Raw genomic sequence first — 14468 nt, 5'->3', positions numbered from 1 at the left:
TATTCTGTTTCTGACCATCCAGAAACTCGGATAAAGGCCTCTAAATCAATCAATCAATCTCCCTCCCTCCCTCCCTCCCTCCCTCCCTCCCTCCCTCCCTCCCTCCCTTCCTCCTTCTCTTCTTCCCTCCCCTTAACTATCCTATAGCAGGAACCACCACCAAAAAGTCCAAAGGACAATAGATGTAGTTGTATTTCGAATTGCAGCCATGACCAACAACCTACAGAACTTCCTGAATACCTCGGAGTATTCAGAGGGCAAGAGATTTACCTAGAATTAAAAAAAAAAAAAAAGTGGTTTAAGACCTTTTGATTTTTATCAGTTGAAACCCGATAGAAAGGAATTTCCCAGGATTCCTCGAGCCCACCACCAAGCTTTTCCTGAGAGGAGCTGCTCGGATGTTACTGGGGTGAGCATTTGGAAAGAAGGTAATCAAGACTTTTCTAGTTCTGATTATCCGTCGAGTTCCTCACCTCCGGTCTGAGGAGAGTTCGGTCTCCATGGGGAGACTGTCGACACAAGACCACAAATTTGAACAATCTGAGGACTGTACAAGACAGCACAGATTTATAAAGTTGGGACACCCCAAAGTTTAGAAAACAGAACTGCCAAAAAGAGGTCTGAGGGGGGGGGCTTTAATCAAGGGAGGCTGAAAAAAGGGCGTTCCTGGTTCTTAAATCTAAAGCGACAGTGGCACTTGAGAGGGGCGAGGGGACGTGCAGCATTAATGTAAGACTATTGTTTAAGTGTGGCTGGCGGGACCAAAGGTTTAGGATGAGGAACAGTGTGTAAAGGGGAAATGGGGTCCTGCCCTGTCAATCACGAACACTGGCACAGGCTGAAGGCACCCCAAGTCTTACGTGCCACGGAAATAGCCAGCGTTACAGATTTCCTCAGGAAAACATTGAAGGCAAAAAACGGTGATCACACCCAGCCCTTTCCTCTCTGCCCAGCCCAATCTCTCCCACGTCCCCCAAAGGAAGAGAGCACTAGGTCAAACTCGTTTGTTTATTCCTCCATTCAAGCAGCATTTTTCTCTCTCCTCGGGGGTCTTTGTTCAACCCAAAAGGGAAGGGCCCTCGCCTTTCCGGCAGCACCGAATATTCTAGTCTCAGGGGCTCCCCGGGTCGCCCGACTCTGCAAGACCACAGCTCCACCGAGGGATCCGGGCCGCAGAGAAAGCTCCAGGCCTACATTCCAACGAGGGCGCGCGCTCGCTGGAAGCTGGAGGAGACGCTAACACCAGGGGTGGGGTGGAGGCAGGAGGGAAAGTGTCGGGCAAGAGGGAACAGGGCGCCCCTAGGCGGCCTCGGAAGGGCTGGGTCTCCCATCCCCGAACCCCTTTTAAGGGCTTGCTGGTCCAACGCAACCGTCCCTAGTACGCTGTGACACGTGCAACCCCAAAGTCTATCCCGCCACGGAACTGCGAGCCGCCCCTCATTCACCAGGCTAGTTGTGGAGAGTGAAAGCACATCTAGGTGGAAAGATCGAGAACACAACCGGGCCCCTCCGGGCAGCGTGGCAGCGCTGGCTCAAGTTCTGCGGGAGAAAAACCCTTAACGTAAATCTTAAGTCGCGGGCTGGGGGTGGTTTGGGGTGTCTGGGGGTGTAGGGTACCGCACACACGCCGGATGTGTCCCCGAAACGCAGCGTTGGAGACCGCGCTGGGAGGGAATCTAAGGAGCTGGCTCCTTACGGCAGCCGCGGGTGGCGGCCACCCACGGGGCTGCGGTGCCACGGCAGCCGGAGCCACGGGAAAGCGGGGTGCGGCTGGCCCCCCGACTCGGGGTGCGGGGCAGCAGGGCGGGAGGCGGAGCCCAGGTGCTGTTGATACACAAAGACGAACGCCCGCGCCCCGCCCACTGACGCGGCTCCAGGCCGCTATAACTCGCGCTCCGGAGGCAGCTCCACACCGCGCCACGCCGTCGCCCGCGCCACCACCCCTTAGTCTCTGCTGGAGGATCGTGACCGCCATTCCCCGCTTTTTTTTTTCTTTTTATAATCTCTTGAATAATTAAATCTAAGAAAGAAAAAAATCCATCTCTTGTGCCTGTTGGATTGCGGGGATTTTCTTTTTTTTTTAATTTAAAAAAGAAAGGAAAAAAAGGGGGGGGGGACTCCGACCACACTTATTTTTGCCTCGTTTTACAATTCTGGTGTGACCGAGACAGCCCGCGGGAGACGCTGCCGTGAGGTGGGCCAGCTCGCAGGAAGAGCACCGAGGTGAGGCGGGGGATGGGCGGTAGCGGGGACGCGGGCGGCGCCGGCGGCGGGAGAAGTGGGGGCTTGCGGGCACCCGGCCGCAACCTCCCGTTAGGGGGAGGGGGAGCCGCGCGCGGGTCTCTTGTCTGCTGCAAGCCGGGGTCTTGTGACTCCATTGGCTTGGAAACCCATCGTGAAGTCCGGGCGTGGGGAGAGGCGAGCCGAGAGGGCTTGACAATCGCCCCTCGGTATTGCATCAGTTCCTCCCGGGGCAGAGGAGGGGCCGGCGGCCGGCTACCCCGGGCAGCCGCGGCCGCGGGAGGGCTCGGCGTGTGCCCTGTAAACAAGCCCCGGCTGGGGCGGGGGGGACCGGGCTCGGCGCCGGGGCGGCTGGAGGGGCGCCGCGGCGGCGCATCTTTGTTCTCGCGGCCCCGCCGTCGGTACTTTTCCGCCCCTCTCCGCGCCCCCGCCCCTCGCTCGCCTGGTACTTTTCCACTCGCCTGGCGGGGGATGAATCAGCCGCGCTGCGCCGCCCGGCGGCGTCACGTGGTCGGGGGCGGGCGGGCGCCGCAGTCCTGACGCGCCGCCTTCTACCTTCGCAGGCAGCCTCGAGGGCCAGTGCGCCGCCAAGGACAAAAGGAAGCTCGCGCCGCGCGCTGAACACCGTTCCTCCGGATCAGCATGAAGAAGACCGAAATGGGAAGGTTCAACATCTCCCCGGATGAGGACAGCAGCAGTTACAGCTCCAACGGTGACTTCAACTACTCATACCCCACGAAGCAGGCTGCTCTAAAAAGGTGGGAGAAGTGAGCTTTGCAGAAAAGAAAAAAGAAAAAAAAAAAGACCTTGCACACACGGTCGCCTCGGGGCTGGAGGGATTGCTTATCGGTTACAGGCTAACGCTCACACCCAGGAACCAGAAGGCTCGCCCAGGGCTCCGGTCTTCTCCCTTGCTCACACAGCCCCGGAGAGAGTAGCCTCCTAAATTACCCGGTTGTTACTGCATGACCGATCGTATTGCCTTCTAGAACACCTAGCCCATGTGACGAGTCCTGCATTAACTTAAGCGGAACTGAAGGGCTATCTTACTCTATCTATGTAAACTATAAAAAAAACGTGGTGTTCTTATCTTTCCGTTGGGTGACAATGGTCTTTTTTAAAAAAAAATTTTTTTTTTAATTTTTGCAGCCATTATGTGGACGTGGACCCCGAAAACCAGAACTTTTTACTTGAATCGAATCTGGGGAAGAAGAAGTACGAAACAGACTTTGTAAGTTGACAGTACTCTTTATGTGCCTGGCTTTGTGGAGTAAACGAATAGTGTTACTTTTAGATTTCAAATCTGACTTGCCCAAAGGTGGTTTTTCTCCTTTTAATTATTGTTATATGTTTGGTTATCGTTTCCCTCTGTGTAGCATCCAGGTACTACTTCCTTTGGAATGTCAGTATTTAATCTGAGCAATGCGATTGTGGGCAGTGGAATCCTTGGGCTTTCTTATGCCATGGCTAATACTGGAATTGCTCTTTTTATGTAAGTATGTGTAAGTAGTGAGCCTGCCGTGCGGGGCAGTTAATATGATAAACGTATTCTTGGCTCCAGGAGAAAAAAAAAAAGCAGCTTGCTGTTCTCAAAGTGTTTAAAAAAAATAACTTAGATTTTAAAGTGTGAGAAATCCGAATCTGTTTCTAATGTGTACCGTGTGTCCTTGTGAAAGCAAGTTAGAACTCGGGGTAGCGCTTAAAACTGACGGGTTAAAAAAGCCAGTCTTTCCAGAAGGTGTTGCTAACTGAAAGAGATCGGATAAGTCTAGAGTAAGGAACTTTTGGTCTAAGCGGAAGTGGAGTGGCTCCAAATAGGTTCCATGTCGACTGTCTTGCCCTAAACCCTGTGACCCTTATACACACACAAGGAAAAGCAAGTTCGAGGTATATGAGGTGTGGTGATATTTACCTAGCCTAGAACATATTTGTCTTAGAACAAGTGAGTCATAATTTTCTGGATGCTAAAAAGCAAACTCACCTTTAAAAAAAAAATACCGTCTTTCAAGATCCGTATGATTGGTGCCTGACTTTTAAATAAGAGCCTACCAATTTGTTTTTGTTTTTTAAAGTTATTTTGGCTGATCCTCTTCCCACAAGTCATGTTTAGAGGTTGCCCGTGTTGGGGTCACTTACCTGTGGGTGATATATGATTGAAGGGTCAGCAGTAAAGTGCTCGCCGGGCGTGCGAGATTCCCAGTGCTGTCAGAGCAGTCAGGAGGGAAGACCTGCTGTTTCCAAGTACCTGAGCATGTGTACGTTGAGTGTGTAGTTTTCCTGTCAGAAGTTTCAGACTGCCTATAGCTGGAGGCCAAGGCCCCAGTGACTTCCATAACCTACACACCGATGAGAAAGACGCACTCTGCAATTGTCCCTTTCTTTTTTGCGACAGTTAAAATGTTTTGATTAGCTGCTAGGTACCTACCGCTCAATTTACTTTCTCCATCGTGATTTTAAAGAAAAGAATGTTCATAAGAAAAGTTCTGCTTCGTGAGAGCCCACACGGATGTTAAGTCTGGCTTGGATGTTAAGCCTTGGCTTAAGTTTTAAGATGTAGAATAGGGGTTTTCTTGCCAAAACAAGGCCTCGGGAAGTCTAGGTACAGAACAGCCTGAAATTCCAGGTTTTGTTGGGAATTTGAACGGCTGGAATCAAAGTTCAGTATTTGAAACCCTTCCCAGCTCTTGCCATGAAAACTGGGGACAGTTTTTAAATTTCTACCAGTGCGGTCATCGGTAACTTGTTTCGTAACTGAGAGTAAAAGGTAACGGTGTCACCCTTGAGCATTTGGGATCCTGCTCTGATAGCTTACGATGTACTCTATTAACCTTTTGATAAGTGGCTAAGCGGTATCAAGATGGTGTGAGTTTTTCTATTCATCCAAACTTGCATTGCATATAAGGGTAAATGGGCCAAAAGCCACATGCTGAAATGGCCAGCCGACCTTTTTACAGAGAGTTTAATCTTCAGGTTGAAAGTGACCTCCAGGGGCATTGTCATCCCTGTAAGACACAGCACCTAATTTGCTCTAACTGCTCCCCGAAAGGGGTCATGTTCTCGGTGTCACCCCAGAACCAGGTGTCCTAAGGCTGACCTTAGGAAGTCACATCTCGCACTTTAATGTGCTGATGGGTTTATTTTTTGGTTTTGGATTTTTGCCAGCACCTCAGTTTGCCCATACAAGGTCAAAATTTACATGGCTGCCTCATTTGCACGTTTGCTGTTTTTGCTTTTTTTTTTTTTCTTGTTTTAATCACTGCCTTGTCTGCCTTGGAGAAGGAACGTGGGACCGGTGCCCTCAAGGAAGACAGTGGTGTTAGATCTGTCAGGCCTTCCTTGCTCCCCCTTATTTTTCTCTGCCAATCCAAGGGGAAGGGTGGAGCTGATGATTCCCTTGTAGTTTGGAGGTCCTGCACTCCAGGATGCACGGTCCTGTCTTCCCAGCTGTCCCCCTCCATTTTGGTACATTCTAGTGTCCTACTGGACGAATGTTCCTGCCATCCCACCCATCTTCTTTCTCTCAGTCTGTCTGGTCCATGGGGTCTCAGCCTTTCCTGACCCATCTCAGCTGAATGGGGTGAAGGCCTTGTGGACTAGATTTAATGGCAAGTTTTAAACGAAACTATGGGAGACTCCTGGTAGGCCTATAGATAGTTAGGATGCTAGGCTACAAGTTTCTACTCCTCTGGGACTTGGAGGCTTTGCAGAGTCTCCTGCATTTGGCAGTGTGGATATTCTAAAAGGATGAGACTCACCCGATACCTGCAAGTTGGTGTCAGTCCCGGGTTAGGAGAGGGAGCCGCAGCAGAGCCGTGTCAGGCAGGAAGTGTTTGTGAGTGCGAAGCCGTGCTTATTTATAACCGGGTGCCTTTCCCTTTTCTCAGAATTCTCTTGACGTTCGTGTCGATTTTTTCTCTGTACTCCGTTCACCTCCTCCTCAAGACTGCCAACGAAGGAGGTACAGTAGCTTTCCTGGTTTTTCTTTCCCTCCTCCCCCTTTCCCAAGTCATTTAATGTGCACCCTAGTTTGGGGGGAGTAGGGATTCCAGGGTGCCTCATCCCTCCATTCTTCCATACAGGGTCTTTATTATACGAACAGTTGGGACATAAGGCATACGGTCTGGCTGGGAAGCTGGCAGCCTCCGGATCGATTACAATGCAGAACATCGGAGGTAAGTTTGGCGAGGGCACTTCGGGCAGGCTTCATTCGGTAGCAGGAGGTAGTGACCCGCGACTGCGGCGTCGCAGACCCCATTTTGCACTTGTAATGGTTTAATTCTGTCTTCCTCCAGCTATGTCAAGCTACCTCTTCATAGTGAAATATGAGTTACCTTTGGTGATCAAGGCGTTAATGAACATTGAAGATACGAATGGGTAGGTGCCGAGTAAGGTTATCTGTAGAAACAACCGCAGGTGCATTTTTTTTTGTCAGAGTTGGATAGCAAACAGTTAACCAGGGAGTTTGCCCAGGACTAGTCCCAGGGGAATACTTCTGACAAGGAAGTGTCCCACAAGCTGAGGATGTTTGCAGCGACCCGCTTGTAGCTTGGACTATCAAGCACACAGCCCCGAAACTTGTCTAGTTAGCACCCCAACTCGTCTCTTGTTGCGATTGCATTTGTTGTGGCTGCTGAGTACAGAGCTGGTTAAGATACTTTCTTTTCTTTTTCCAAAAACCAGTCATGTTTGAAATAGTTAATGAAGGAAAACCATGGAGTGTACAGCTGTAGTTACTGTTTTTAAAAAATTAGCTCTTGTGCAAAGTTATTCGTGCCAGTGGAGAAGCGAGGTCCAATGTCAACAGCCAGCGCTCATTGGCTTCCCAAGCTACACACAGTTGCTGCCTCCTGCCTTGGGAGACTTAAGTTCAAGACGCCAGTGTTTCTGGGTGACTTTTCTGTGGGGTCCTCATACGGCCAGGAGTGGAGTGGAAATCTCGGGGAGTTAAGGCTTGAAAACAAAGCTTTTTAAAAGGAATAGCGCTATTTTGAGACAGGGTCTCACTGGTTAGTCCTGGCTGGCCTGGACTTCAAGAGATCCGCCTGCCTCTGTCTCTGGGACAAAAAGTGCAACTGCGTGCCACCACCACCTGTGGCAAGGATAGGAATAGGAACATTTAGGTCAGTCCAGGTGTTAACTATGATAACATAAGTTATGCTTGAGTAGGGGTTCGGTTCGGTCTCATTTAGGGGGAGAGTGGTGGCCCGTGCATTTAAATCTTAAGTCTGAAAATCTCCTTATCGAAATGCTTCGTGAGCAGTCTTGCTGACAAGCATCTGGTGAGCTCTGCTGCCGCGGTTCCTCCTTCCCGGTGTTGGACATTACAAACTAGAGCCACAGTGCCTGGTGTCCAGTGTTTCCCAAACGTCCTAAAGATAAGCTCAGGGCCGCACAGAGCCGCTTTGTTCCCTGCGCTAGGATCAGGCCTTCAGAAGTGTTTTATGTTAGAAATCAGCTGGCGGTCTTCCCAGAACAAGAGTAGTGCAGAAGCCCATGAAGCAAACGGTCACAGAATGAGTCCTCTCTCCAAAACTGTCCTTTTCGAATGCAGTGCATATGGTGGTGTTAGGTGTTAGGTGTGCCGTCCATTCATTTTTGGCTTTCCTCTCTTCAGGCTGTGGTATCTGAACGGCGACTATCTGGTCCTTCTGGTGTCCTTCGTGCTCATTCTCCCATTGTCACTGCTGAGAAATCTAGGTGAGCAAACACATTTCTGAGGTGCGAGCCTCTCCCCAGCTGCTAGAATTCTTAGAAACTGCTGAAGGCTCTCTCTCAGCACCTGCTCTTGGGGGTGGCAGCAGGGCGGGACCCTTTTAAAGCCCCCAACTGTTAACACCCCATAGATGGCGCTCTAGTGTCCTGTGCTCTCTGTCGCCCCCTTTAAAGCTGTTCTTGTTTCCCCTCCAGGATACTTGGGGTATACCAGCGGCCTTTCTCTGCTCTGTATGATATTCTTTCTGATTGTGGTAGGTGTTGTGGTTTTTGTCTGTAGAAAATGCATTCTTAAAGCTCTATCAGGCCACCCAGCATTGCTCACAAGTGCAATATTCTGTTGTCAGGTGATTTGCAAGAAGTTTCAGATTCCTTGCCCTGTGGAAGTGGCTTTGATGGCTAACGAAACGGTGAATGGCACCTTTACCCAGGTGGCTTTGGCAGCGCTGGCGTCCAACAGCACCGCAGCCGATACCTGCAGGCCCCGTTACTTTATCTTCAACTCACAGGTAACTTGGTTGCAGTCCTGTTTTCTGGAAAGAAAATGTTTAGAGGAGGATAAAAAGAAGCTGCCACTAGGGATTTAGAAATGTCTCCTAAGACAGACAGGCACGGATGATAGATGGTGGTTAAGTTTCGCAATCTATCCTAGACTAGGGAGTCGGGCACACTAATGGCATGACCTCGAAGCACATCTCCAGTGTCAGATACAGATTATACTTGGCAAATGGGCTGGAGGATAGGAGTTAATTATGCAAAAGTATAATCATAGTTAGCTGGATTAGGAGTATCCAGGCTTGATGTGGAAGGTCCTGTGAGGCTTAGCTAGGAATTGACAGGGGTGTGTCACCAGCGAGGGTACGGCCGTGTGAATTGGCCGGGGTATGAACACGGTGGTGTATCTTTTTCAGACTGTGTATGCTGTGCCCATCCTGACGTTTTCCTTTGTCTGCCATCCCGCTGTCCTTCCCATCTATGAAGAGCTGAAGAGGTAATTGATCTGTTATCACTTAAGCCTGTTGGGCCTAGACTGAAGCCGTAAGGTATGGGACTTGCTAAAACACACACTTGTGCTCTTTTGTGGGTGTGCAGCCGCAGCCGGAGAAGGATGATGAACGTGTCCAAGATTTCTTTCTTCGCCATGTTTCTGATGTATTTGCTTGCCGCCCTCTTCGGATACCTGACATTTTACGGTAAATAGTGCCTAATTTAAGAAAGGGATGAGTCTGACATCGTATGTACAGTTTTACTATAAAACGTTCCAATCTGGTTTAATCCGCAATTCCTGGGGTCCAGATTCCAAAACGGGCGTGAGCCATTTGGTTGGTGTTTCTGTGGTATTCTTGGCTCTCTGGAGCCCATGCTATCTCTGCTCCCAACTTTAGTTGTAACTAACATGTAACACACACACACACTCATACACACACACAGCCAAGCTGGGGTTTATCTGCTTGGCTCCTGGTAGACCTCACTGGAGGTCATGTGACTAAATCTCAGTATTTAGAAAAATTTTTCCTCCAATGTTACTTTAATTGCATTAACCATAATTCCAGATTAATCTTATTAGCCTCTTAGTTTACACTCATTGTGTGAGTAGCTAAAAATTTCACTGCAGATTTCACTGTACATTTCTCGCTGCCTTGCCGCTTGATCTCAGAGGAAACCGCACTGACGCCTGTCTCTGGTCTGTGTCCCCACAGAGCACGTGGAGTCAGAACTGCTACATACCTACTCTGCGATCGTGGGAACTGACATTCTCCTCCTCGTTGTCCGCCTGGCTGTGCTGGTGGCTGTCACCCTCACTGTCCCCGTCGTCATTTTCCCAGTGAGTAACCACTGGCTCCTGCAACAGCGCTGAGTTGGGGTGTGGTGAAGAAGGAAACTTGTATAAATGGTTGGGCACAAGTGACTAGAACATAGCATAGTTTCCAGATCTTAGTGCAGAAGGCAAGAGTATCATATCAGGTCCCTAGAAATGCATCACTGCCTCCGATATGTCTCAGCTTCTTGCAAACTCTTGGTATTAAAGTTGGGTCGTTAATAAACGACACTTGACTTTCTTTCAGATCCGGAGTTCGGTCACTCACTTACTGTGCCCTACAAAAGAGTTCAGTTGGTTCCGGCACAGTGTCATTACTGTGACGATCCTGGCCTTCACCAATTTGCTCGTCATCTTTGTCCCCACTATCAGGGACATCTTCGGGTTCATTGGTGAGTTTTCTTCGATCGTACCCGTACTATTTTTTAGTTCACTATTTTGAAGTACAGGTTCGGTGAGCCCTCAAATGATACTCAAATGACAACCGTCGCTTTGCAGGTGCATCGGCCGCTGCAATGCTGATCTTCATCCTTCCGTCTGCTTTCTACATCAAGTTAGTGAAGAAAGAACCCATGAGATCCGTGCAAAAGATTGGGGTGAGTGAGATGGCCACAAGACGAGGACCTTGTCTCTCTTCTTATAAAGGTTTAGTAATGAAGCCTTTCACCAGAGAGAATGGGCAGGGGGTGTGGGAACTCCTGTGCAGTAGATGATGTAATTGCAGGGAACTCACCAAAGAACAGTGCTGACGTAATTGTCGGTGTCTGGGCACACAAGTGCACATCAGGGGTTATATATGGGCTCCAGGAAGGTGAGGTCTCGAGAGCCCTTGGGGGCCTGCTCTGAATGCATTTGGCATTGTGTGTTCTGTTCTTGGGATTGGTAGCTTCTTGTTTCAAAGTGGAAGGTACACTTTGAGCACAAGCCATGAACTTTGGAACCAGAGTCCTAGCAAGGGATACTTCAGAGTAAAGGCCTGCCAGTGTCAGTCCACAACTATTCTGGTCTAAAGAATGAGGAGAGGAGTAATCTGGGGTGAACTTTGCTTGGAAATGAACAAAGTTGAGCCCAGGAGGCACCTGCAAAACCAAGTTACCTCCTTACATCTGTGAGTTTAATGGTAGGGAAGTCATTACATAAGGAAGTGATTAGAGGGACGTGAGTCTCTGGACCCCTGAAGAGTACGTCTATCCAACTTTGACTCAATTTGCTCTGAAAGAAAACTGCACAACACAAAAGTCCAGTCTTAACTCTTTGAAAAGGAGAGTTTTCGCTTGAGGAAAATGTTGAAAAATTGCAGAATTCAGAAGGCTTCAAACAATACAGTACATGCAGGCTTTTTGTGCTACAAGTAACACAGTTTGATCCCATTAACATTTAGTCAGTGTAATTGGAGTGTCTATAAGTATTAACGTTTAGTCAGTGTAATTGGAGTATCTAAGTATTATGAGGTGAAATGTTTGGGTGTTTGCTGATGCGTCTTCTCTCTCTGCCTCTTGCAGGCTCTGTGTTTTCTCCTGAGTGGCGTAGTCGTGATGATTGGAAGCATGGGCTTGATTGTCCTGGACTGGGTCCACGATGCCTCTGCAGGCGGACATTAACCGCCCCACTCAAACTGAACGGTCCATCTGCCTGCCGCGTTGGGTCCACTCAACTCGCTCAGACTTCACCCGATGCTTTCGGGTCACTTCCTTCTGAAGTGCAGCCTCCTCGCTGGTTCTTCTGGATGCAGAATAAGTGAACTTTTCTTTCTCTTTGGTTTTTTTTTTAAAAGAAGCTTATCTGTGTGTTAGGGAATGGATATTAACACCAAAAACCACGAGCCTTGGGTTAAGGGAAGTGACAGTTTATTCCATTCCAGAGAATGGACGGACTTTTATCAAAGCCACATGTCTGGCTGTCTCATTGTTTAACTTGGATATTTTATGATTTTACTTGAATGTGCCTAACGGAACCATTCGATGTGAGAAACACTTCTTAATTTACAGCAAAGTATTGAAATAAGCATTGAGAAAAACACTTATTTTTTGTACCAAAAAAATACTTTAAAAGACCTCAGAAGCACTATTTTACTTTGAAGAAATTGCATTTTTTGAACTTTATCCAGAACCAGTTGTCAATAAACTCCGTAAAACAATTTCATTGATATTTAAAAATGAATATTAGTATTATGAAATTATTTGCCTTTTTTATAGGCATTATAAGCCAAATACTTTTTTACCCCAAAATCATTTTCGGGAAAATGTTACGCAAAGTTGCACCATGAGTTAGCATGGTTTTGTTTTGCTCATTTCAGATTCATTTGAAGGATAATTGGTAATTGCTGCACCAAATCCGGTGAGCCTCCCTCCGTTCATCGCTGTCTTTGCCTTCAGATAATTGGTTCATTAAAACTAAAATGTTTGTGTCTTCAATTAGGCTGGGAAACACTGTAGGAAATGAAATAACTGATTTTGAGGTACCAAATAGTGCAATTGGGTAAAACAGGGTTTATTCAGTTGCGTCTGTCCCCAGAGTTCTACTGTCAACTCTGGGTCGTGCTTTTGGGCCCATCCTTTAAAACATCGCTTCCAAAAGTGAAAATGGGCGTTTGATGGCCCGCAGGCCAAAGCTGTCCAATAGAAAGCAGTAGAACTTTCAAACGCTCGCCTACTGGAAGCGTGATTTACTTGACAACACGCGGCTCAGTTGTGTTCCTGCTGTGTCTACAGTAGAGGTCTAGACGGCAGGCTGCACCGTGCTGTACACTGCAAGCTCTCTTCAGAAAGGTCACTGGGTTTCTCATGCAGTAAGCTTTCTAAGAACTCGCACTGGATCGTCATCTCATTGTACGATGCAGAATTGCTTGTTTACATGGAACGAGTGATCAGTTAGGGAAGCAGTACGAGCGATTGTACCCAGTTCTGGTCCAGCTGCATGCTTAGCTTTCCACTTCAGCTCCAGTTACAAGTGGAAGCATTTCTTTGAGGCTTGGCTTTAAGAGCACATTTACTGTATGTTAACGGTGTATGGTGAATATATTATTAAATAATGTGGTACTTGCCCATCAGGCATAATGTCTAAGATCTAATATACATAATTCCATTAAGCGGTGGAGGGAAGCAAGTGGAATCGTCATCTGGCTCCTGAGGTTTTTCTCTTGAACTAAACTTTTTTTTTTGGTTCGAGGCAAGGGCCAGAACAAATGTGACACACATGGTTTTTGTTACAGTCTTGTATTGTATATGTGACTAAATTCATAGGCAAGATGTGTCTGCTACTAAAGACCCTTGCAGACGGGAAGACGTCTGGTAGTGCTACGTTGGGTACAACCAATGGTCAGTTCTGTCCCGAAGATGAAATTGCTGGGGATCATGTAGACGCAAAGGCAGTGAGAAGAAGACACTCCACCCTGCTGCTTTTCAGTCCTTCAAGTCCAGAACCTCACCTTTAGTCAAAAGATTTGGCACTTCTGCTCGAAGTCCTAAAAAGAGTCGCCGCTAAGGTCTGCCAGGGGAGCTGAGGAACAGGCATCCAAGAAAAGGTGCCATGGCAACCAGGATCCTCCTCACAGCCGATCAGTGTGGAGAGAGCACAACTGAAGGTTCACAATGAATTTCAGGCCAAATTCCAACGCTTGGGGCTCTGTCAGCCTTGAGGTTCCTAAACCGAGTTCTCAGTCTTGAGCAGTCTTCAGTATTAAAACCACTGTCCCGTCACCTCGGTTTGCATTACTGTCTTCCACGGAACGTTTCAATAACTGTACTGTTATTTATAGAGCAGCATTAATCCATTAAAGCTAACCTATTTTTCAATATTTATGGTAAACTGTACATACATTGTCCATATGTATTTGTAAATAAGCTGTATATACTGTTGGAATTGGGTCTTGGGTTCAAGTGTATATATTCCCCCTAAATTTTCTTAACTGCATTTTGATGAATTCACATTATATATAGGTCCCCGGATTACTTGTACAGAGGATTCAATATTGACATTGTGTATAATACTAAAATTGAAAATAACTTGTTTAAATTGTATTTGCAATAAACTGGTTGGTCATCAACACAAGTTCAGATATCAAACTAAAAGCTTTAAATGAGGTGTCTAAATTTTCAAAATGCAGTAGGTACAACACGGCTATCTGGTAACTTGTCATGTGATTTCAATGGAAGTCACGTGGACTCCTTGTATGTATATAGTGTAAATGCCCCCGCTGTACTGTAGAGGCTGACAGGCCACTGTGGCTTGTTGGCAGGGAGTGCTATGCCAGTTTCAATGAAACAATGTATGTTTGTTTTAACTGAACTAAAATAAACACTTAATCCTGCGTGGCCTTTTTTCCTTCTGGGTAATGAGGTGTGTCTGGAGGAAGAAACTTTTACAAAGCTTCCGAGTCCTTGGGGAGGTGGAGGTCCAGGCTGATCCCTGCTGGTGGTAACCCATCCGCCCAAGTCAACAGCAGTGTTAGAAAGCAGTTCTGGTGCAGTGGACATTAGGACATTAGTGGACATCTTAGGTCAAGTCAGGTTTTAATGGTCATTTTGTGAAGGCATCTGTCGTCTTTAGGAACTTGAAAGGCACCTAGATTAGTTTAGGTAGAACCTGGTCCTTTAAGGTTTAGGAAATAATCAAATGAAAAGCGCTTGAGAGGTTCCAAGTCTCTTGAGACTTCCGGAATCAGCAGTGTGGCTAGGGGCTTGTGCAGAACTAAGGA

General features: G+C 47.6%; 1 protein-coding gene across 2 annotated transcripts; it reads left to right on the top strand.

Annotated features, from left to right (window-relative positions):
• Positions 1–1909: 1909 nt before the first annotated feature.
• On the top strand, positions 1910–14081 carry Slc38a2 (solute carrier family 38, member 2). Of its 2 annotated transcripts, NM_181090.3 has the most exon segments (16): positions 1914–2223; positions 2805–2999; positions 3391–3472; positions 3618–3733; positions 6126–6199; positions 6321–6413; positions 6534–6615; positions 7856–7938; positions 8149–8207; positions 8301–8462; positions 8865–8944; positions 9046–9146; positions 9654–9778; positions 10020–10164; positions 10271–10368; positions 11275–14081. In NM_181090.3, coding segments are annotated over 15 exon segments (1515 nt in total). In that variant the 5' UTR covers positions 1914–2223; positions 2805–2883; the 3' UTR covers positions 11374–14081.
• Positions 14082–14468: the final 387 nt, after the last annotated feature.

Source organism: Rattus norvegicus, chromosome 7, assembly GCF_021556685.1.
Source record: "Rattus norvegicus strain SHRSP/BbbUtx chromosome 7, alternate assembly SHRSP_T2T, whole genome shotgun sequence".
In the NCBI taxonomy this organism is placed as follows: Eukaryota; Metazoa; Chordata; class Mammalia; order Rodentia; family Muridae; genus Rattus; species Rattus norvegicus.
Note: the sequence above shows the minus strand (reverse complement) of the source record. Positions and strands in the feature narration are given on the sequence as shown.